This window comes from Carettochelys insculpta, chromosome 17 (assembly GCF_033958435.1).
Source record: "Carettochelys insculpta isolate YL-2023 chromosome 17, ASM3395843v1, whole genome shotgun sequence".
Lineage (NCBI taxonomy): Eukaryota > Metazoa > Chordata > Testudines > Carettochelyidae > Carettochelys > Carettochelys insculpta.
In genome coordinates, this window is record NC_134153.1 from 8323594 (window position 1) to 8348794 (window position 25201).

The window sequence follows — 25201 nt, forward strand, 5'->3', positions numbered from 1 at the left end:
GCTGCCCTCCTGCAGCTCCCCAAGCTAAGGGATAAAAGTCATTATGATACTAAAATTTTTCCTCTTTGTTTTATTTTGGAAATCTTAGGATGCACGCCGATACCTTGGCAACGTGCTTCAGATTTCAGCCGCTCCACTATGGTGGCTGCAGTGTGGGAGGTGTACTGTTTTTAATCGCGTCACTTTACACTGGCACAGCTAGGACTGACACCAGAAACTGGAGTGTTACTAGTTGATTACCACCCACTGCAGGGGACAGAATTGTGTTATCTTCTCCTAAACCCCTAACAAAGTCTTTCAGCTGCAACTGGATCAGATCAGATAATTTCTCTTTAATCACATTTCTAGCTGCATTGCCATGGTTTACTTTCTGAATGTCCTGAATTACTTCCAATCTTTAACATATCCTACACCCAGACAGCTGGGGTTCTTACCCTGCACCAGGGGCAGGAGAGTCTTATTCATGGACTTGAAGGTTTGAAATAGACTGAGATAACTGGACAGAGTTTGAAAGACATATGGGTGCCTCCCAGTGGAAGTTACATGCCCCAATATCTTCCAAAATCTGGCCAGGGTGAAACAGCAGCTATTGGCTTCCCCCACACCAGCCCAATGAGAGAGAAGTACAACTCATACGTGGAGCAAGATGTTCTGATTCCTTTATGGAAATGATTCCATGATACTCACAGGAAGTCCGTTCGGCCCCTTCTCTCCAGCAGCACCGAAGCGGCCTGCATCACCCTGTAAACAGAGACCAGTTAAAACGAACAATCGACTGATCTGATGCTAGTCAGTAGTCAGAGGAGACTCTTCAGCAGACAGACATCTTATGAGCAGGGTTTATTTTCCATCCATAACATTTACAGGCTCCAGACTCACTTGTAAGTTGTGCTTTTAGAAAAGCTCCATTGGGTGAATTAAGCCTGTTTAGACCCTCTTGGTAAATCTGTACTCATTTTTATTCTTATACCACAGACAGTCATCTAACCCTTCTGACATTTAAGTTTAATGTTCAAAGTGGGATATTTTGGATTAGATTTTCCAGTCACTGTCCAGCTTCTAAGCAGGGCAACTCCACTGTTCCCAAGTGAGTTACTCTTGATTTACATGGCTATTCGCAAGATCTGAATTAGGCCGTAAATCTTTATAGAGCCTAAAACTGTTTTAAGTGACACTGGTGCAAAGAGAGAAAAACACTCCCCTGAAATCTATAATAAAGTTACATTGATGCAAAATGAGTGCAAGTGAGGTCAGAAACAGGCCTTTGGACACATGCCCGGACAACAATTCTAAGAGTGCACCTGCCAAGACAGGGGAACACCTGTCGTGTTGGCAAAACCCATGTTTGCAGGCACAAATTGGTCTTAGAAGATGCAAAAGTGGTAACCGCACAGAGCAGCGCCTGTCTGCATACAATGGACGAGATTCCAAAAGCACCTACAGGAGGTAGGCTCTCAGTTCCCAGTGACTTTTTTTTTAAGTGTTTTTGTGGGACTCTACCCACAGCCCCTAATTTCTCGTGTGTGAAGGGTGTCCCTTTTCCCCAGGAACAACAGGCATATTCCCTGAGAACATCTGCCATGCTCTCCTTCAGAAATCTGAGCCTCTCAGTTACATGTCCAAGTCTCTACCTGGAACAGTAAATGATGAGAACTGAAGGATGTCTCCACCAACAGCTCTGAAAGGATATTAACCAGTGGGGCTGAAAGCCATGGCAGCCTCTGGGCCAAAGTGGGATGGGGGAGGCAGTTCTGTGCCCTGGAAGGGGCGGGGCTAAGGGGGGAAAGGGTGGGGCCTAATGCAGTCAGCCCTTAGTGCTGCCTGGACCACGGCGCTGCTGCCATCCCCCCGCCTGGCCCCAAGCCATGCAGGGCAGTGCTGCTGCAGCATTTCAAAGGAGCTGAGAGTACTGGCCACTGCTACTATGGCAGTGGTGGTGGCCTGAGCTCCAAGCCCCTTTGAAACACTGGTTCCCAGTGCAACTGCCCCTTTCTCCTCCTACCACCCTGAGGCCTGATATTAACCACTTATTGTAATGAGACCCCTTTGTTGGGCAGGTTTCACCACAAATAAGGAGCTCATTGTGTAATAAGGATCGGCCACTTACCCTGGTAATATCAGCTAATTCTGCTCTTTACACTGCGCAGTCTTTGGGTTTCACTTCTCGTTGGCATTTCCACGGACTAAACTCCCCCTAAGCTGCAAGGACGCACAGCTTCCCACTGAGCCCTGCACAAGGGCTCAGGGTTGCAATGGGGAGAGAGATCTCTCCCCAGCCCTGCAGCTGCTGGGGGCAGCTGGGAGGAGCCCCACTCTGCTGGCCTCAGCACAGAGCTACCATGGCTAGGGGAAGGGGCCCCTCCTTGCCACCCTCATCAGGGAGCTGCCTGGGTAAGACAGAGCCATAACCCCCTGCCCACCTTGAGCCCTCCCCCAGCCTTAAGTACCCTCCTAAACCCCCAAAGCCCACACCCCGCACCCCCTCCTGTACCCCAACCATGAGCCCCTCCCCAAACATGGAGTCCTCCTCCTGAACCCCAAACCTCTCATTCCCAGTCCTGCCAAGAGCCTGCACCCCCACACTCTATCCCAGCCTTGAACACCTCAACCCCAGCCCTGCCCTGGAGCCCACAACCCCAGCCCCTATACCACTGCACCCCAACCCTCTGGCCCAGCCCTGAGCCACCTCTCACACTCAGGACCCCACGGCCCCACTTGCATCACGTAAGTTGTGTAATGTGCAGTAATATGACGGGGATGTGTCACACTTCACCTCCATGGTGCATGTCACCGCCACACTGGTGCAAATAGTAAAATTCATTCCACTGAGGGGGTGGGAAAAAGTAGTGCTTCTTCCTTAGTAACATTGTTTTTCTCATGAGGCAAAGTCTTTCAAGCTTTGCTTTTTCTCCAGGAAAGCTTATACCCTTGCACGGTGGATGAGTGCAGTGGAAATCTTTCTGTGTGCTGAGTGGTTCAATAGGAATGTACAAACCTTCTCACCATCCAGCCCAGGGGTTCCATCTCGTCCATCTTTGCCAGGCAAGCCCTGAATAAGCAGACGAGGAAGAATAAGACTGTGACACAGACACTATCGACTGCCAAGTCTCATGCAAAGTTCAGCAACACGTACCGGTTTGCCAGTCTCTTAGTGGTGAATTACAAAGTCCTCCAAAATTATTAACAAGCAGTATGTTCCTATGAATTTATCGCTGGTTATAGGTTTTACTAATTGTGGAAATGATGTTGCAGAACATCTATTCTTAACTACAACATAAATTCTAGATCATAACAGTTCCTCCCTGAATCTAAGTTCCAGAGGACGCCGCGCAAACAAATTCCACAAACACGAACTTCAGATATCCACTGTTCAGATTACTGACCTTTATATATGTTGAACATCTCTAGTCTGGCATCCTGGGGACCTGACTGGTGCTGAACCAGAGAATTTGCCAAGCCATGGGAGGTAAATATTGCCTAGCTGCACTACCAACACGTGCACTGCTTAGTGGGCTCTTAGAAGGTATTCAGGGGTATATGAGAGCTAAACAACAACACAGAACACCCAGCCAGGTAAGCCTGGCCACACCCATAGTAAGTGGACATGTGGCTAACCAAAGTGACAATGGACCATGTATGTTTCTTGACCAGAGTGCTGGACCAAAGAGGATCAATTTGTATTTTAAATCTTAAGCCACTTTTATAATGGAACCAGTAAGTGATTTGACTTTATTTCAGGGCTACATTTTAAGTGCACCCTCTAAATTCAGCCCTGACAGGTCTTACATCTGCAGACCCTGCCCATTAGACAGCCCACAGCAGAAAAATGAAGTTGCATTACATTTAATTAAATTAAATGGGCATTAAATTGTAGGTGTAACTGCACAGTCAGGCAAATAGTCTCTCCAACTACAATGCACCAAATTCCCAACTTATTGAGGTCAGAGGGAGATTTGCCACTGATGTCTACAGAATGAGACTGAGTAAGAGTTGTATAAACAGACCCTCTGTGTCCAAGTTCAGACAGATTTGGAATGTAGATCTTGATGTGGAATCAGTGCCATACAGAAACAACAATACTTCTAACATTTGCTGTATTGTAAAGTCCTGAACTAGGGAACAGGGAGACTTGTCATTTAAAATCAGACTTACAGGTTCTCCAATGGGCCCACTGGTCCCTGGTGATCCTTTTGGTCCGGGTCTACCCTAGAAGCAGACAAGTCATGCATCACACAGTTATGGAAATATCCAGAGAAGCAGGATAGGTAGCATTAGGTAAAAGCACCAAAGAAATTCAACATTCAAATTTTACCAATATAGGTTTATTTCATTCGGTTTGTGTTTCACCTCGAGCGATCCCCAGAGGGATAACCACCTCATTTTGGTGCATGAGACCAGCAGACGATGGGCGCTCGTCACATCAGAGCCAGCAGGCTGACCCACGCACACGAACTCACATTGAGCTCAAGGACTGCTGAATGAAGCTCTCAGCTTTTAGGTCCTGACTTTTAAAGGTATTTAGATGTTGCTCCACTTAGTGTTCTCAGCCAAAGTGACTTAAATGGGTAGGCATTTAGGGGCCTAAGTCCAGTTGACTTTCAGTGAGTCACAGGTGTCTCGGGCACTTTTGAAAATGGGAGGTAGCTGAGTAGGTAATATTTAGCTGCAGAATGCTAGACACAGCTACCAAGCTGAGTCTTAATGCTCAGCTTTCTCCGACTGGTGGGGAAAACACCCCTCCTTTCCTTCCCCTCCCTGGCTCCCTGCTTGATGGGAAATATCAGGGATCAGTCTGATCAATGGAGCAAGAAAAAGGATTAGACGGCGCATAGAAATCTTGTTGAACTCTATCCCCTTTTCCAGCCTGAATTCAGACTTCAGGCAAAAAAGATACAACAGATGATTTAACCGTGCAGAAGGCAGTATTCTGCCAAAAGCTCTGACACGTGACCAGACACATGTCTTAAATGTGACCAGATACATGCAGAAATGCACTATTGTCCATGACGTAAACATCTGATTCATAGAAATAACAACTACCATTACTTTGCAGTTATCCAGTGATTTCCATTCACAGACCCTAATGTGGTTTATAAGGATGAATATCATCAACCCTATTTTACCCACTGGGAAACTGAGGCACAACAGGCTTACACAACTTGCCCAAGGCCAGTCAGAGAGTTGATGACAGAATGGGAAACAGAACTATCTTCCACCCACTGATCAATAGCAGTTGCTACAGAGACACATTTAAGAAGGACTTCTTGCAAGGAGGAGATTAAGTTGACATGTGGCATGGTTCAGAGTCATAACATCTCACTCTGGAAAGTAAAAGCAGTGCTGTGAGATCTCTTTGGAGCACAGGGTTGGGTTAAACAGACTCAAGGATTCTCCTTGAATCCATCTACCTATGTATCCTCTACCCAGAAGTGCCTCTCCTCCAGTGGTAGGAAGGCTCTCAGTTTCTAATCTACCTTGAGAATTGTTCCTTCTGCTTGCAAAGTGACACAAACAGAATGAGAGAGAGAAATCTTAAAACAACTGTAAACTAGATTTCTTTGGACACCATGCTCACTATTTCATAAAGCAAGTGTTTTATCGCACTTACAGTATCACCTTTGGGGCCTCTGTATCCTTGAGGCCCTCTGTCTCCTCGGACTCCCTAGAATGACAGAAGAAAAGCCATTTACCATCTTCATCTTGATGGCCAACACTAAAATGGTCTCCGTGCAGCTCCCAGGAATTAGGTAGCTTTGGCTTCAGTGATGTCCATGTCACCCTAGGAGCTCTTCTATGCTCTCACAGTTACACACTCTAATACCGTGCACAGGGATGGATTGCAAGAGGCGCTCAGAGAGTGATTCTCCCAGGAGAGGGACTCTCCTTCCCACGTTCCTCTGAATTACTTTGTTTGTTAAATATGGTGGTGGGGCAGCAGAGAACCTTCAACTGTTGCCCCTTGAATCCCGATTGCAGCAGTTCAATGCCAGCTTTGTGGGAAATGACAAGACCTGACTTACTTCACTTAAGGTGAATTTCCCCAGTGTAGTGGACCTGTTGCAGTCCCACCATGGGGGTGACAGTGTATGGTTACAAAGCAAATGGGATAAGAAACTCTGCATACATCGTGCAATGCAGAGCTGGGCTCCATATAAACCCCCATGGGGGAGAGGTTAGGTGGCAAGGCAGGCAGCGAGGATGGTGTGGCTGCGGGGTCCCACAGTCCCATGGATCAAGTGTCCCTAAATAGGACTCATAATGGGGTGCACTACAGAGACTAGAGAACTGCCCAGAAAAGGGTGTGTGGATTCTGTCCCCCACAAGCCCACCACAGTATCCCATTCACTCAGGACTGGTGCAAAAAGGATGTGTAGCTGCACCCTTGGCACAGAACAGAGTATTTCACCTCGGTGCGGATGGGCTGCGGTTTTCTAGTTCAGGATCAGGCCACTAGGAGGGAACTGCAGGAGAGCAGATGTGGAGCTTGCTCAACCTCCTCTGACCAAGCGGAACATGTCCCCGCACAGAAGGTGTGAATGAAGCACACAAAAGGAGAACCCACGTCTGCCGAAATGTGTGTGTGGGGGGTGTGTGTGTGAAAGGTGGCCAGTGAAGACCTGTGGGAGGTATTGAACCTACAAGGACTACAACAAACTTGTGCTTGCTTGAGGAGGAGGGGAGAATGAAATCTAGGGCAGGGAGATGATGAAGCTCTTAATTGAAAGGATCAGAGGCTGTGGAAGACGGGAACGATCCCAAGTCAGATGTGGGGCTTGTAGTGGGGGCCAGGAGGGCTGTGTGGAAACACAATTGCACATGCACATCTCGGGGGCATGGGTCTGACACCAACATGTGTTATTTCTGGTGAGAGAATGGGACAGCTGCATTGTTCACTGGCAGCAGAAGGTTTGGCAGGATGAAAGCACACCTTAGGCATCAATATGACATAAGAAGTCAGTGCCATGAGGACTCAAAAGAAATGCTAAAAAAGTAAGACTGGATACATACTGCTTTCCCTGGAGGTCCTGGGAGTCCCGGTGGCCCTCTGAAACCAGTAAGTCCCTAAAAACAGTAAGACAGTATTAAAATGCTGCTGTTGAGTGTCTTCTAGAGCAGAACCTAGTCATGCCCCTAGCTGAATTATTACTACCAAGCAAGAAAGCATACACGTGCCACTGAAAACACACAGCATACTCCTTAATAAATGCTTGGATTTTAAGAGGAATCCAGCAGAGGATCTTGGTCTAAATCAACAGTATTTCACTCAGCATCTCCTGGCTGTTATCTCTTCATCAGACTCACAACACTCACGACTGCAAAGCCTTGGTAACATACTTAACCCTACAGAAGAACGTGGCATCTTCAAGCTCAGCTGGTAGCCCCTGAGCTAATGCCCAGGCACACCTCAAGATGACCATGCTGCTCAGTCCCCATCGTGCAGCGAGAGGAGGACCAAGCCCCTAGTGAAGTCAGTGGTACACAACCGGACCCTAGGACGTGAGTTGTTCATGATATTTTTCCATGTTTGAAAAATCTTTGTCCTCCCACTTGTTTTTCAGCTTTTCTTCTCAGATGGGAATCCCATGCAACGCATTCCAAAGAGGTTCAATTTCCTGCCCCTTTGCAAGGCTCCATAACGCCTGCGTGTCCTCCCAGGTGATCAGTTTGTCCTCCCACAAAGATGGGGTCCAATCTGCAGATAGTCCATGCTAAGAACTTCTGCTGACTTCAAAATGAGTCCCCCTCACGGAGCGCTTGCAGGCTAGATGCACAGTTTGCACCCTCATGGGGCTTCCCCGGTCCACTCTGCCCACAGAGCAACAAGTAATAATGCCACATGTAAATTTATATGCATTGCTCTTGAAGGACATGGACAGGGAATTAACTGGAGGCCGTGATGTCTAACAAGGATGCTGGATTTTATTCTGTATGAGTCTAATGAGGAAAAAGCCCAGGAGAAAATCTGGAGAAGACGACCCTTACTTACCCTGTCCCCAACCGGACCCTTTGGGCCAGTGAGGCCTCTTAACCCTCTTGGCCCCTAGGAGAGACAAAACAACCAGTTAAAAGCCAGTCACTCAAATAAAGAACAGGGAGCGAATGCCTAAGAATCAAGGCAAAGAAGCCTTAAGAAATGACAATGAGCATAGGGATTTTTGGGGTGGAGGACAAATCCCATCCCTAAGAACCTCTCCCCAGTGCATAGAGGTCTCAGACTGAGACAATACAGGCTGGCTCTTCTGCTTGGGGCAGCGGATAGGTTCAGGGAAGAGTATTCTCGGGAGGGGAGGGTTTATCCTTGGGTGAGGAGCATGGGGCCAAGCCAGGCCTCGTTACAGAATGAGCCCCACTTGAGGGGAATTGGGCAATTTTCTGTGTACGGCAGGCAGAGGCTGCAGAACGGGGGCTGCTCAGGAGGCTGTAATGGGATGGCAGAGAGTGAGAGAGGCTCCTGCCATGAAAACCCTGTGTCCAGGAGTTGCTCCAGCTAGGAAGGGCTGGGAATAGTCTGCTATGGCAGGAAGGATGCTGACCAGAGCGGAGAGGGGTGGTGGGCGGTTGGTCTGTAGCACGGTGAAGGCTGAAGAGAAGACTTTTGTGTTTCGCTTTGAACTTTAAGTTACTAAACCAGACCCAAGGGATGGAGGGCAGTTGTAATTGGACTGGAAAAGTCCTGTGTGAGCTCTATTTGGGGATACAAGAAGGGAAACAAGAGCAGAGGTGTTGTTTGCCAGGCGGCCAATGGGAGCTGCTGGGGTGGTGCCTGTACGCAGTGGTGCCCAGAAATCCCCTGATTCCCTGACCCAGCCGCCAGAGTGCAGTGTGGCAGCCAGGCACCTACATCGGGGATGCATACGACCCTGTGCAGAGCTCGGTCCTGTTACTCTTCCAACATGTTATGAGCTTTCAGCCTCCACCTGGGCCCCAGAGATGCGGTGGGCGGCGGGGTCAGCCCCTCTAACATTTCATCCAGAAGGTGGCACGACTAGCAGGGCCCAAAGCAAGGCCCCAGAGGTCTAAGGGAGTCTTTCCATGGACGTCCGTGGCTGTGGATCTGGCCCGCTACTGCCTGTTATTGAAACTTGAGCCCAGAGGCACATGGACGGCTCCCCAGACACTGGCATTTCACACCAAAACCTGCGTGACTGGTGGAACATCACAAGAATGCTCTGGTTTGAAGGCAGATGATACCTGCAAGCCAATGCTGCCTACGATCCCTGGTGGGCCTGGAGGGCCTGGGTCTCCCTGGAGATAGCAAACCAGAGAGAGGTTAGACAAGATGAAATGACAAATACACCCTACACCCCAGGGGAATTCCCTCCTGGCAGTTCCCTGCCCAGGAATCTCCCCATCCTGACCCTCCTCACCAATCACCTTCCCAGACCATCCCACAAACTGTGGCCTCAGGTTCTGTCTCTCCCCTCTGTGCAATTTCATCCACATGCAAATAGCATCAGTATCAGCTGGTCAGATCCCTAAGACAACTAACTAACCAACAAAGAAACAAAACAGCAGTCCTGTAGTACTTCAAAGTCTGGCAAAATAATTGATTAGGTTTTGGGGGACAGACCCACTTCTTCAGATCTGGAAAACTACAGGGTGTGTGATCAAGACAGCTTTGACATGAGCTGCAAAACCAGGCATGGCAAAACTGGACGTGCCAACTGAGAATCCACTCATGAAAATTTGTAATAATAGAAATTATTCGTTTTTTGAGCTCACACACACACACACACACACACACACACTGATGGAGGCTACTGATCATTTGCCTCACACTGCCCTTTCATCCTTCTGAGAGAAATTCCTTCGTCTTATGCTCTTAAGAAAAATCTGATTTTCTTCAACAGAGTTTTACCTTCTCACCATCTTTTCCTGTTTCCCCGGGTTCACCTTTGTGGCCTGTATGCCCCTAAAAATAGAGAACAATTTGCATTTCGTTATCACCCTGCATTGGGCTAAGGTACATAAGGGGCACATAGGATTTATAGTGAGGTAGGGAATTGACTGAAATTACTGGAGAGGAATTTACACATTTGCTGCATAGCAACATTCCTCATTTCCTGGACAGGAGCTGCATTTGGTGAAGATGTTTCCATTAAAAGGCATGCTATTAAAGCTGTGCATGGTTAACATGTTCAAAATGTCTTTCAAGGAGTGGTATGTTCCTGTAAGAGGAAGATGATGTAGCCAGACAGAACCCACCCCCTTTTGCTCTACTCCATCTTGTCTTCCCTAGGTGCTTCAGAGCATGAAAGGGTTAAAAGGAATAGCCCACTGCTGGAATGCCTGAGCACGCAGATGGGCTTATCTTAGCCACGGTCTTTGAAGCCCCGGAGCAAAGCTAAGAACAATGGGCTAATTAACAGCTGGGCCTCAGACTGTTCTTGGCTAATTACCATCAGTTGATTCGCCAGGACGCTTGTCCCAGACAGGAGGAAAATCTCCGGCCCATTAAGACACAAATGCCCTCAATTGTCTACCTCACAGGTGTAAACTACGCCCTTGAACTCCCTGTGAGAACCAGTATCAGACAGTCTAATTCAATTAAACCAAGGAAGAAGCCTATGTGACCCAATGGGTACAAAAGAGGGGTCCGGCAGACCCCCTATTTGAGCTCCAATCATCTTTCGTGCCGGACAGGAGGGTGGGGGTCTCCCCAGGTCCCCGGGAACGCCTGACTCCTGGAAAAAGGGACAAAGGACTTCTTCCCAAGGGATTGAGAGGAAAACTGGCCAAGCCACGTTGGTAATGCAGGGGTGAGGATAAGACCCTCTAGGTATTTTACTTTTTATTTCTTTTGCACGCATTTAACAAGTATAGATCTATGAATTAGAGTGTATGCTAGCTATTTGTAATCAAAGTATAAACCTTGTAACAATTGTAACCACAAGAGCTTAACTCGTTAGGTAAACAAACAAAGCAACATTGTAACAGTAAGAGATTAATTTGTTAGATAAATAAACAAAGTAATTAAGTGGTAACCTGACTCCTCCTGTTACTGTGCAAACCTGAACACAAAACAAAGAACCTAGCTGCTTTTCAGCAGCTCTCAGTCTGGTCACTAGTGAGCTCTGCCCTGGCAGTTGAAATCTCATATTAATACAAGGGCATAATGGCATCTCACCTGACCATCGGCTAACAGATGTGCCCCTTCGACTGGAAAGCCAAGGGTTAAACCAGCCCCCATTACAGGACTAGCTATACCTAGGGCAGGTCTAAACCAAAGGGGAAGGCTGAATTAAGATACACAGCTCCTGCTACATTAATTACGTACAGCATGGGAAGTGACTGTCTAGGAAGGAGTACTGCAGACAGGGATCTAGGGGTCATAGTGGACCATAAGCTAAATGAGAGTCAACAGTGTGATGCTGTTGCAAAAAAAGCAAACATGATTCGGGGATGCATTAACAGGGGTGATATGAGCAAGAGATGAGAAGTCATTCTTCCGCTCTACTCTGCGCTGATTAGGCCTCAATTGGAATATTGTGTCCAGTTCTGGGTACTGCATTGTAGAAAAGATATGGAAAAATTAGAGCTGGTCCAGAGAACAACAACAAGAATGATTAAAGGTCTAGAGACTGAAAGAACTGGGCTTGTTTAGTTTAGAACAGAGAAGACTGAGAAGGTGACATGACAGCAGTTTACAAGTACCTAAATGAGGGTTACAAGGAGGAGGGAGAAAAATTGTTCTCCTTGGCCTCTGAGGATAGGACAAGGAGCAAGGGGCTTAAACTGCAGCAAGAGAGGTTTAGGTTGGACATTAGGCAGTTTCCTAACTAACAGGGTGGTTAAACACTGGAATAAATTGCCTAGTGAGGTTGTGGAATCTCCATCACTGGAGATATTTGAGGGCTGATTAGACAGAGATCAATCAGGGCAGAGGACTGGTCTCGATGACCTCTCGAGGTCCTGTCCAGTTCTAGCGTTCTATGATTCTACCTTAATTTGGGCCTCTGCACCACCTCCACAGTGGGAAGTCTATCGGAGCAGAGGCTCCTTTCAACTTCCCTTACTCCTAATGAGGGGCAGGAGTACCGGTACCAACCCGGGCGCCCTGTGAGTTCAGTTTAATGCTTCTCTTACAGGACCGCTAATTGGAACTCCGGAAGATCGACCGCGGCAACACTACAACTGGTTGTGAAGATGTACTCCCCCACACTAAATCAGGTGATCTTAGGATAAAAAATGAGCAGTAGCAGTGGGGTGGGGAGTGGGACTCTCTTGGGACTGCATCATGTCAATAGACACTTAGTACATCGTGAGTCAGCAGGGAAATGCTTATGTAAGAAAGTGGGAGAAAGTTCTCAAAGCAGGGAGATCTGGAACAGACCTTGTACATGCAGGGGAGAGACTAAAGGACAGGTGGGATGAGGAGAGCCCTGCAAATCCACAGGCATCCGCATCCACAGATGTCGATGTGGGTATCCGTGGCTCATTTTTGTAGATACAGATGCCAATGCGGATACAAATTTTGTATCTGCAGAGGGCTCTAGGGAAGCAGGCTGTGTGGGAGTTCATGTTATTAGGGAAGCTGAATACCTTGGTGCCAGTGCATATCAAAAGGACTAAATAAATGGGACCCCTGGAGGAGTTTCTCAGAATTGCCCATAGACAGCAAATTCTTAAAAGGTCCTGAAGAGGGGGAAACAGGCAGGGCACCAGAAGATGCTCACTGGCCATGAGGGACCTGCCCACGTTACAGTTCCTAAATGCTGAAGGTTAAATTTTTCAACAGCAGCTAAGTATACGACACCCCAATTCCTGGTCACTTCTGAAAATGTGCCTTGGGGGCTTTTGGAAACTTTTACCTGCTGTCTTTTGAATCTTTCAAAACCCTAAGTACCCTTTGTCTTTAAGGGTGCGGGAAGGCCCCCTGCAGCCTGACAATCACAGACCGGCAGCAGTACACTGTAAAAAGGGAGAGCTGGGTTCTAAGATATTTGGGCAATAGGGTGAAATGGTACGTGGTTGTGAGAGTTATGCCCCCCACAGTACAACATACATCTCCAGACACACCCATGGGAGGGAGCAAAGTGGGCAACTGACCCAGGGGCCCAGGTGGATTAAAATGACCCGGGACCCCTGGGTGCTACTGTCACTTCCCACAATGCAACAGGGCTAAGGCAGACTCCCTGCTCCCCCTCACTCCACACTGCTCCCAGAAGATGCCAAAAGCATCCCTCTGGCCCCTCGGGGGGGTGTCTCTGCACACTGCCCACCCCCCCAAGTGCTGACTCTGCAGCTCCCATTGGCCAGGAACTGCGGCCAGTGGGAGCTGCAGGGGTGGTACCTGCAGGCAGCAGTGCACAACCCCCCCCGCCCCCCGGCCATGGTTCCATGACCTAGAAGCCATTATCAGAGGGGTGTGCTTGAGGTAAGTACCAACCCTCCGAGCTCCTCCTGCACCCCAACCTCCTGACCCAGCCCAGAGCCCCTCTTCCACCCAAACTCCCTCCTACAGCCTGCACCCCTCACACACCCCAACCCCTTGTGGAAGTGACAGAGAGAAGGGGGTTGGAGCGACAGGGGATTGTGGGCTCAGAGGAGGAATGTGGCCACACGAAAGGGGGAGGACAACCCAGGGTTTGCGTGATTAGACAACTGGCAATTCTACCAGGCAGGCACGCGAACCAGAAAAGCAGAGTCAGCATGCAGCCAGCAGCTCACCGGGCACCAGCCAGCACGGGCACAGCACCCCCTAAATGTTGGGGAGACTGTGTCCATGCAGGCCCAGTTTGGGCATACATGGGGAGCCCACTGCCTGTTGCCCAGGGCCCAGAACTGCTGGCCTGGGTATCTCTGCATCACACTGTAAGCGTACTTTAAAACCCAGTGATGTGTTTCTAAGGATACATATTGCTCCACTGCAGCTGGGGGACGAGGGTGAGGGGGCTTCACAGTATGGGTAGGCAGGCACAGGCTGGCTGTGCTCCTGCTACCATGTTACGAAGAGCAGGGTAGTAAGGGCAGCCCTGTGGTTTACTTGCCTGAGACACGCCCAGGGTCCAGGTGGGCTGGGTACTCAGGCAGCTTCCCCAAGCCACTATTGGTGCTCCCCCAGACGCACAGCTACTTTTAGCCCACTAGCTCAAGCCAGGAAAGCACATGTCTATGTACACTGGTGGGAGGCCAGGGAGGGGGGTTGCCCTCCCAGCCGCAGGGAAATCAGGCACAATAACAGCTAATAAAGAGAGACTCTGGGCTCAATCCTGCAAGGAGCTGGAGCCCTGATTCAGCAAACATTTAAGCCCGTGCTTAACTTTAAGCACTGCAAATTGCAATCCATGGCGGGTGTGCGCAAGTGCTCTGGTGAATGGGGGCCCCTTGCGGGATCAACCCCTGTACATTTGGAACTCTCAAGGATCTCAATGGGATTTCTATGTGCTGAGTGTGTGGGCGGGGAGGAGGTCTGCATCCTTCATTTGTAAAGGCTAATGGCATCTTGCATCTCTAGATAATGTGCTCCAACACACATGGGCTCAGACAAAGGAGCACTGTAGGGTGCTCTGTACAGTGTAATGACTCCTGCTCTCAGGGTCTTAATGCCTTGTGTTCACAGAGGATATTTCTCTTACCTTGAATCCTGGCATTCCTGGAGGACCGGGAGGCCCTGGGGGGCAGAGAGCTGGGCACTGCACAAAAGAAACATTCATGGATTTACCTGGCACAGACAATGGGTATTTGGGATAAGACACAGTGGGGGAGGTGGTCATCATTACTGAGGGGGAAATCTGCTGATCAGTAACACAGACATGAATACTTTACTCTTATCTATTGTTTCAAAGATCGCTGTAGCCCTGCTGGTTCTGGGATACGCAAGAGGCAAGGTGCAAGAGGTAATATGTTTTATCAGATGAAGTTCTACTGGGGAAGGGGACAGATGAGCTCTGGAGCTACCCAGAGCTCTTCTTCAGTTACTCAGCATTTTAACTACTCCTGCTTGAACGCTCCCTTGCAGTGTGTATTAACTTCATACCTCCTCCGCTTGGTAACACTGAGGGCGAGTCTACATTTCAGACACTGCATCGGCACAGCTGCACTGCTGCAGTGGTTTCATGAAGACACGCCAAGAGAGAGCTCTTCCATAGGTATAATTAATGCACCTTCCTGAGAGGATAACTCCACTGCTAGGGCAGATCCACACCGCAGAACAAAGCTGACCTAATTCACATAACTCCAGCTACATTAATACCATATCTGGAGTCCATGTACCTTAGGTTGAGTTATTGAAGGGTCTACACCAGGGATCAGCAACCAAAAGAGCAAGAAGAGCCATTTTTTCCAATTCAGTAAAAACTCAATAATTCAAGAGCTGCAATGTGCATGACTACGAGACTGTCCTTAATCGATAACGTCAAACCACGTTTTTGGTGACCCCTATTTTAAGAACAGCATGCACACAACAATTTGTAGTGTGATCCAAGTTTACTGCAGGACGTTCACAAACTTTTTACGGGATTGTCTACACTAGCTCCCTACTTCGAAGGGAGGGTGGTAAGTAGGGTGTTGGGAGTTTATTAACAAAGTGCTGAGGTGCATATGCAGCACTTCATTAAGCAAATTCCCCCCCACCCCCGGTAACTTCAAAGCGTTAAACTTGAAAGTGTCAGCTTGTGTCTAAGCTGCAGCTCACCCGCTGGTACTTTGAATTCTGAGGAGTAAAGGGATTTCGAAGTACCGGAGGGTGAGCGGCGGCTAGACGCGAACTGGCACTTTGAAGTTTAACACTTCGAAGTTGCTGGGCTGGGGCAGGGGTGGAATCTGCTTAATGAAGTGCTGCATATGCACCTCAGCACTTCATGAATAAACTCCCAACACCCTACTTACCACCCTCCCTTCAAAGTAGGGAGCTAGTGTAGACAAGCCCTACATGTTCTATTTCCTCCTGTCTGTACCACTGTCTTCCTGACCTCCACTCCTGCACTCACCCTCTTTCTGGAGTACGCTATTAGGAATTATCCAGTTTTTTTGAGGTCACTTCTCGTTTGCTACTTAGATACGAGTTGTTCATTTTTGGGCTTTTAGACATTTACTGTTTATTGAAAATAATGAGGAGGGTTCTCTCCCCCTCCCACTTTGTAATTATAGCATCAGGAGCCACAAAGAAGTCCTTAAAGAGCCGCACATGGCTCCAGAGCTGCAAGGGGTGGACCCCGGCCTACCCCGAGGGGGATCGAAGGGAGAAACTCTCTCATCAGCTTCCTTTAAGTTGCTCAAGTGGAGTGCCAGCATCAACGACAGCGATCGGGGATCGATGTAGCGACTCTAGTCAAGACCCACTAAATCAACCCCAAGGGCTTGATCATCATAATGCCAATCTGCTGTATAGAAGCCCACAGTGCTGTCTACACGGAGGATTAGGTTGGTATGACTGCACTGCTCAGGGTGTGAATTTTTCAAACCCTGAGCAATGTAATTATACCAAAATTGATCTGTAGTGCAGACCAGACCTGAGTACCTTTCCCAGATCAGTGCAGCTCAAAAGCTCATCTCTTTCATCAGCAGAAGCTGGTCCAGTAACAGATATGATCTCGCCCACTTTGCAGCTCTTAGAGCACTTTTCATCAGCCAAACCCAAGCACTTTACAGAGGAAGTCAGTATTATTACTGTTTTGTAGAGGTAGGGGAATTGAAACACAAGCAGATGAAATAGCAGGCCCGAGTTCACCCAGCAGGAAAAAAATTGGGATCTCCTGAGTCCCTGCCCAGTGTTGTATCCACTAGGCCACACTGCCTTAAACAAAAATCTGAACACTTTGTGGGGGAAAAAAAAAAATCAGATTTTTTCAGGAAATTTTTAAAAATATTCAATCCACTTCTAGTTTACAACCCCCATGTCTGTTTCGGATGATGCTGAAATCTGTTCTGTGCCCTAGCTCATGGGGCTGAATGACACCCAAAAGAAGCAATGACTGCCACTGAGTAGCTCTTTTCGATCACAGGAGAATATTTATTCTCAAATCTAAACTGAGCAGGTGGCCTCAGGGGCTTGGGAGCAAAACATGAACTGAAACAAAGCTGAGCACGTGGTCGGAGGCGGTAATCAAGGCTGTAAAACCCCATATCAATTTTAGACTCCCTGATGAATATATACCTAGGAACTCAGGAAGAAAGGAACTTCCTGGGTCACTGAGTCCAACCTCCTGCTATCACAGCACAGAATTCTGTCCATAAACTTACGAAGATCCATCTTGAAACTAGTTAGGTTATTTGATCTGTTCCTATTTGAACCTCACACATCAGATGGTTAGAAAACCTTTTTGTGCATCACCCAAGTCCATCATCTATCACACACATCAATGGAGGTTGCATGCTTGGACTGAAAACAATTATATGGTCTCTTCTATCTAGACTTCCTAATATTGACTGTAACCCTGGCTGAGTGTGGAGAACATAGGGCCTTGAGTCGTCAGCACTGACTCTAGTGGGCTCTGAATCAGGCTTGAACCCTCCTGATTCTAAACAGAACATGGATATTTATTTACAGCATACCAGGTTCACTGATCTTGCTCACTTAGAAACCTGATCTTCCATCATGTGGACAATTATTAATACACACAGAGAGTCTGTAGTCTGTATGTTCCCAAAACAAAAAAATCAGTCCTGTAGCACTTTAAACAGACCCACTTCTTCAGATATTCAGAATTTTCCAGATCTGAAGAAGTGGGTCTATCCCACAAAAGCTCATCACCTAATAAATTATTTTGTTAGTCTTTAAAGTGCTACAGGACTGCTTTTTTGAATTATGAATATACTTGACTTTACTCACATCTGAAGTTGTATTGATCTCATCTGATCACAGGAAAAGCTAATGCATAAGAGTTTACAGGAATAGGAATTTAGTTGAAAATGAAGCAAACTATCAACAGATTCTCAAGTTGTGTCTGGCCTATATGGGATTCTTTTAGACTTTCACAGGGATTAAATCAAAAAGCTGTATACAAATTTAACAGAATTCACTAGCTAGCACTTTAAAAATCTACAGAAAATAAAGAATGAGACTCTTCTGAGAGTTTTTTTTAACCTTTGTATATAATTCTGTAACAGGGAGAAATTATTCCATTACAGTCTATTACTTATTATTCTATTCTAAATTATAAAATAGTATAAGTTATTCCATTACAGTCTATAGGGTGGCCTAAAAAACGCTGAAAAAGTTATTTTCTACCATCTCCCATAAGTCTTTTCCATAAGGCAGCGTCAACAAGCTAGGAGCTTTTTTGGTGCACTCTAATTAGGAAAGCAAAGAAGCTGTCATAACAACAGCTGCGAAATCTTGAAATGTCATTTATATTGCTCATTACCTTAATGTCTGTTTCATTCCTTTGAAATAAAGAAATCAGGGCATTCGCTCAAAAAGGAAGGAACAAACAAGGCTTATCCCTGTGGGAACAAGGTGCTGCTGCCCATGGAAATAAACAGCCCACAAAATCTGACCTTTTCTGTGTAAAACAGATGAAAGGAAAATTGTCATCAGTTGTCAAATACTCAACTAGGCTTTATTAAACTGGCATGGGATCAAATATGCAAAATCAACACTAGGGAAACGAGGATCAAATTCTAGCAAAATGACAAAGAATATTCCACAATAGCACTAAAATATCTGAATACTTGAAAGAGCCCCAGGTCTTGATAAAGCAAACACTGATGCACCTGGAAGACATTATCCACCAAACAGCACCATTAATGTAACAGGATTACTGTCACAGGTAAGGTTACTCCTGGGCATGTTTGCAAGATCTGGCCCTGGCATATTAACATAGACCTATGTCCATTTATAAAATTGTGTACAGTGTTAAGTTAAAAATGTGTTGTTAAAATATACAGAAAAACCCACCTGGAGGTCCCCAGTGCCATCAGGAAGAACCCCTGGAAGACCCTATAACCAAGACCATTTATATTTTTAAACAGATCGGCACAAAGCACCTAAAGAAATGTTATCTCCAGAAAACATATTTTATTGACACTGATATTCTCCTTTTTGGTACAGATTGAATCTCTCTAGTGTGGCACTATCTGGTCTGGCAACATCCACAGTTATTAGTTAGCGGGATGTCCACTTATCATGGGTGTGGTCAAGTTTCCCGCAGTCCCATAAAGTTTGTTTACAGTTACCAGTCCCGGCTCTCAGTGTTCTGTGCTGTTAGGTAGCCTAGTGGTTAGAGCAGGAGAGTGGTAGCCAGAAGTCCCAGGTTCTATTCTGCCCCTGGGAGGGAGTCTAACCTAGCACTTCGAGCATGTTCTAGTCCCCTGACCTGGGGTGTGGGAGTCTAGTGGTTAGAGTGGAGGGAAGCTGGAAGCCAGGACTCTTGGGTTCTATCTTCCTCCCAACAGGGAAGGGGTGGGAGCCTAGCCTAGTGGTTAGAGCAAGGGGCTGGGATCCAGGAATCCTGGTTTCTTTCTCCCACCAGAGAGGGAGTGGGAGCCAGTGTTCCCAGGCTCTATCCCCCTTCCTCAGAGGGGGGTGGGAGTCTAGTGGTTAGAGTGGAGGGAAGCTAGAAATCTTGGGTTCTATCCCCTCTCAGGAAGGTGGGGTGGGAGTCTAGCCTTGTGGTTACAGCAGGTTCTTTCCCCACCCCATGAGGAAGGGTGGGAGTGTATTGGATAGAGTGAAGGGGGACTAGAAGCCAGGATCCTGGGTTCTATCACTCCCCGGGGGGGTGGGGGGGGTTGGAATCTAGCCTAGTGGTTAGAGCAGAGGACTGGAAGCCAGGAGCCCCAGGCTCTAACCCCCCCTGGACTTGGGTGGGAGCCTAACAGTGGGAGGTTGGGAGCCAGGACTCTTGGGTTCTATTTCCCCCAGGTTGTGGGGTGGGAATCTAGTGGTTAGAGTGGAGAAAGGCTGGGAGCATTACAGGAGCACAGGGCCTAAAACAGCAAATAAAATCCAATTCTTCTGCCAGATGCTTCCATGGGCACGAGGAGGAGGTTCCCAAAACGGATATCAAATTGAGGTTTCTTTATAGCGTATTACATGGAAAAACTGCAACTTACTGGAGGCCCTGGAGGTCCAGGCTTTCCTGGGAATCCTGGAAGACCTGATGGTCCCTAAAAGGAATGAGAAGAAATAATTCCCATATGCACTCTCTGTAGAATCTTTCATGGGAAGAGGAGCTCACTGAATGGCTCATTCTCATGCCCACTCAACTTGACAAACGTTTTGCCATGCAACGCAATGGGAGTGGGGCAGGCCCTTTGTACTATATATGGGATGAATCAGGGTGAAAACCTTTTGGGTTGGACAATTTCACCATATTAAAACCTTGAATGAAAATCTGAAAGGAAAGAACAATCATATTTCTTAACATGACATAAGGGAGATATCAAGAAAAGGACCGAGCCCCAGTGTCTCTGTCTGCCTGAGCTTTTATGCCTGCTAAAGGAATTGCAAGTACAAATCGGAGGACTTGCTCCTGGATTCCTGCAGTTAGAGGCAAAAGTCCTTCAAAATGTGGTGATTGCAAAAGAAAGAGTTGACCCAATACAGTAAATAGCTTCATGCCAGTGACACATGTGAGCTTCAGGTGTGACAAAGGCCCTGCCAATAAGAACAGACAGCTTGGTCACCTGCTATCCTGCAGACAGATGGCATGAGAAATAGTCTGCACTGGCAGTTATGCTTAGATGCACTGCAGACTTCAGTTATTATTGGACAGCATGAATGGCCACACTCGAGCAGCTCTCGCAGTTAACACATGCCCACTGCACTAGCTGGTACAGGGATCATCATCTCCTGCTGGCCTATTCACAGAGCACGTGTGCTCTCGTTAACCTTCCCAAGTGCATCCAGAGGCCAGAAATAGACCTTGTTCTTCCCTGGCTGCGGGGTGTTCAATAAATGAGAATTAAACAGCAAAGGAGACTCACACGTGACCCCTGGAGTCCATTTCCACCGGGGAGCCCACTGGGTCCTGGAGGCCCCTGTAAAATAGAGCCAGAACATTACACATGATGCTACCCAGCAGAGACCTCACAGTGCAAGAGCAGGCACTGTCCTCTGCTCAATCCTTCCACTCAGGCACTGGCCAGAGAACCACAGAATCCTAGAATCCTAGGGCTGGAAGAGACCTCAGGAGGTCATCAAGTCCAGCCCCCTGCCTAACGCATGATCAACTCTAACTAAATCATCCTGGGCAGGGCTTTGTCAAGCTGGGATTTAAAAACCTCCAGGGATGGAGATTCTACCACCTCTTGAGGTAACCCATTCCAGCGCTTCACCACCCTCCTGGTGAAATAATTTTTCCTAATACCCAACCTACATCTTCCCCCTCTAACTTGAGACCATTGCTCCTTGTTCTGCCATCCATCACTACTGAAAACATCCTCTCTCTATCCCCTTTCGAATCCCCCTTCACGAAGCAGATGGCTGCTATCAAGTCATACCTTACTCTTCTCTCCTGCAAACGAAAGAAGCTTAAATTCCCTCAGCCTCTCCTTATAGGTCATGTGCTTCAGTCACCTAATAATTTTCGTTGCCCTCTGATGGACCCTCTCCAGTTCATCCACACCCTTTCTATACTGGGGGGCCCAGAACTGGACATAATACTCCTGATGTGGCCTCTCCAGTGCTGAGTAGAGGGGACTAATAACTTTTCTAGATCTGCTACAAATGCTCCTCCTAATGCACTCCAGTTTGCCATTAGCCTTCTTGGCTTCAAGGGCACACTGTTGACTCATATCCACCCTCTCATCCACTGTAAGCAGCATGTAAGCTACAGATCATTTTCTGCTGCACTGCTACTTAGCCAATCAGTCCCCAGCCTGTAACAATGCTTAGGATTCTTCCATCCCTAGTGCAAGACTCTGCACTTGCCCTTGTTGGCCCAAAAGAAGTCAGATGAGGTTCAATCTTATACCTAGTGGGCCAGATGCTCCCTTTACAAATACAGTCACTGCCTGGCTATTTGTGCTCTGTCCCCAGGGAAATATTCCTCACGGTGATCTCCTCAACCGGGAAGTTAAGGTTTCAATTCTGCAAAGGAGCTTCCGTGACTGGTCAGAAATTGGTGACCACCCCCCAGTTATGAAGCTGCTGCTCCTGGTAGCTGCTCTAATTCACACCAGCGGTCAAACCAGCCTCCAGCTATGTAAAGGTCACACCAAGCCACTCTTAGTATGCTCCCATGCGCAGTGGACCTAGTGCAGCTCAGACCACTCAAATGTCTGGCTCTGGGGTAGGTTTTGGTAAAAACACCGAAGTAGAACAAAACCAATGTAATAATTTGTCACCACTACCCCCCGCAATTTTTTTTTGGTTTTGAGGCCTGGTCTACTGTTAAAACTTAGGTCAACTTAGCTAGTTTGCTCCAGGGTGTGAACGTTTCACACCTCTGAGCAACGTAACGAGGCTGAACCAACTTTCTGGTACAGACCAGCCCTGGAAAGAGGCTGTTACTTACCGAAGGGCCTGGCAGTCCCTTGCCCTGCAAATCAAATTTAAAACAAAAGAAAGATCATTTGGAAACTGACCACAGAAAGATTACATCAGTGTTCCCCCCCCCACCCCCCGGCACTTCCTAGCCCTTATTATTCTAATTTACAGTCAGAAAGTGGAACCAGAGAGAGTTATTGAATCCTAGAGTCATCGTCTGTGTTTTGTGTATGCTTTACCTTTTTGTTGCCTGTGGGCTAGTCTCTGCTCTAAGATGCAGCCAGTGATCCATCAATAGATCACGTACATATGTGGAGGTAGAACTATAGCCTCTCCACCTCTCTTTTTAACCTAGTTTTCTCTATGCATCTTTTGCTATTGTGAAGCCACTTCCCGTTGCACCCGCCTCTGGCAAAATAAGGGCTGTGACCAAGTTAAATGACATCTACCACGATGAGCAGCAGCTGGCCAGTAAACACAGGGCCACAAAGAACCACTGTGATCACCAGGTCTGACCTGTACCATGATACAGGGACTCGAAGTGGTGTGCTTGTGCAGCTGCTCAGGAGAGATTCAAGTGCTACCCCCAGCTGATTCGCAGAGTGCCCATGGATAGTTTTGTTTCTATTGGTGGTGTGCATTTACACATGGCTCAGGGCACATAAAAATTTGTTCCACACAGATGGACAAAGTCTGCATATGGCTGGGCAAGATCAGCCGGAACTCTGGATACAGACCATGTTACATGTTTGTGAAGCAAATTGTCTCATCTCGCCAGTTCTGACCTTGCAAGTGGACAGGCCATTGAAACTGACAAGTGTGTAGAATGCTCAACTCTTTGATCCCCTGGGTAGTCTGCCTCCTGTTGAGAAGACAGGAGGAACAGTAGGAGCAGAGGTGTCAGTAACAAACTGAGGATGAGTGTTGAGTTACTCGGGCCTATTGGCCCCCAGGGCTCAGCAGCTGGATTTTTAATACAATAATCATACCACCTTGTCAAGGGCTCTTTGATTTTTCAGCATTAAGAAGGCAAGTTTAAAAAAAAAAAAAAAAAAAAAAAAAGCACACAGTATTTCAGTGAGGAAGTTATGCCTGGACCTTAAACACATGCCCATTATTTAACTACCTGGTAGGCTCTGGGGGAAGGGACTTTGTTACTAAGACATCATCACTGATCAATGTGGGTTTAGCTCAAAATTCTTCCTAAATACCGTTGGTCCAAATAGCTACCGTTACATGTAAGTCTCCAGCAAACAAAGGGATCTTCTAGTGACGGCTGTGTGGATTTCAGAATTATTACCAGGCCCCCAAGAATGCTTAACCAGCTGCATGGCTCTGATAGGCCCTTTTTACAGGCTGGAAAAAGCCTGACCTTGACCATTGCAATGCCTGCCAAGTGGCCCATGTCCACCTTTGATAGGAACCATGCCACCTGATTTACATACTTATAAGGGCTTGGCCCAAAGCCCATTGAAACAATAGAAAATCTCCCCGACTTCAGCAGGCTCTGGATCAGGCCCTGGAGAACAAATATAGACCTGGTTTTATATAATTTTCAATATAAAAATTTTATACAATCCCCCCACCCAACATCTCTACTTAGCACGTGATCTCTTTTGGCCGACATCATTTCTTGCCCTATAGTCTGACCCCAAAAATGAGACCACTGTCATCAAAAGGGGCTTCGCTGATACTCTACTGTAGGGAGTTTGGCACCTATATTATGCTATGTAAGACATCCAAGAATTCTCAGAGTTACTTACAGCTGGTCCCGGTGGCCCTGGTGGTCCTAATGCACCCTGTAGGGTTAGAAACACCAGAATGTGAGCTAGAGGCTCAGGCTCCTCCACAGAAGTAAAAGGTAATTGTCCAGTCTAGATGTCAGCCTCCTGAGTCACACCACCCAGAACTCACCAGACTGCAAGGTCACCTTCCTCTGCAGAAATTCACTAGCATCTTACAGAAGCACCACACATGGAAAAGGAAGACTGAGTCCACAGGCATGAGAAAAAGACCCTTAGCTACATCTGATTAGTCAGCTGACTCAAGAACAGTTTGGATCCTCACGACAAAGGCTCCAGGTAGCTCTTCACAGATTCCTAGAGAGTCCAGATTAATACAAGAGACTCCCCTAAGTGAGAATAAATACGCAGCTCCCCAACACAGAGGCCACAGGTTAGTCCCTGGGAATCTTTTAAGTTTGCTACAGATACAGTGAATCTCACTTTCATTTGCAACATCCCATTTCATAATTACTTCATACAGTAGACCAGTGCTCAGCAACCTTTACCACCTTGTGGCACACTTCAGCACTTGTTACAATTTCACAGTACACCCATTTTATATAACCCAACCCCCTCCACTGCCCCCAGAACCAGACATCCCCTCACCCCCGTCAACACTACCCCAATCCCTTCCCCCTCCCCCAGAGCCAGGCACCCCCAGACCCTCCCAATTCTAAAGTCGATCCCAGCAACTCAACAGAGCTGCTGCTACCACCGCTGCTACCACGTGCTTCTCTCCCACCAGGCAGTGGGGCACGCGCATAGAGCAGCAGACAGCACTGAGGCACACTAAGTGCCACTTCACGGCACACCGGTTGCAGAGCACTGCACTACTCCCAGCTCAGTGATGGGGCAGGGAGATAGAACCTACGAGTCCTGCCTCCCAGATCCCCTGCTGTAACCACTAGGCCAGACTCCCACCCACCTGCTGGGAAACAGAACCCATGAGTCCTGACCCCCAGCCCACTATCCACTAGACTAGACTGAGGTACTCTAAGCACCACTTTGCAGCACACCAGTTGTGAAGCACAGCTGTATACCT

General features: G+C 47.5%; 1 protein-coding gene across 1 annotated transcript in view; it reads right to left on the minus strand.

Annotated features, from left to right (window-relative positions):
* COL9A3 (collagen type IX alpha 3 chain) overlaps positions 1-25201 on the minus strand; it is a 71666-nt gene that overhangs the window by 31891 nt on the left and 14574 nt on the right. The window contains exons 5-18 of the mRNA XM_075012156.1: positions 24139-24174; positions 22404-22427; positions 20872-20925; positions 19999-20052; positions 18842-18883; positions 14580-14636; positions 9860-9913; positions 9193-9246; positions 7988-8041; positions 7009-7062; positions 5609-5662; positions 4153-4206; positions 2996-3049; positions 688-741 (exon numbers count right to left, since the gene is read on the minus strand). Of these exons, the coding sequence (XP_074868257.1) occupies positions 688-741; positions 2996-3049; positions 4153-4206; positions 5609-5662; positions 7009-7062; positions 7988-8041; positions 9193-9246; positions 9860-9913; positions 14580-14636; positions 18842-18883; positions 19999-20052; positions 20872-20925; positions 22404-22427; positions 24139-24174 (699 nt within the window). The remainder of the gene's footprint in view (positions 1-687; positions 742-2995; positions 3050-4152; positions 4207-5608; positions 5663-7008; positions 7063-7987; positions 8042-9192; positions 9247-9859; positions 9914-14579; positions 14637-18841; positions 18884-19998; positions 20053-20871; positions 20926-22403; positions 22428-24138; positions 24175-25201) is intronic.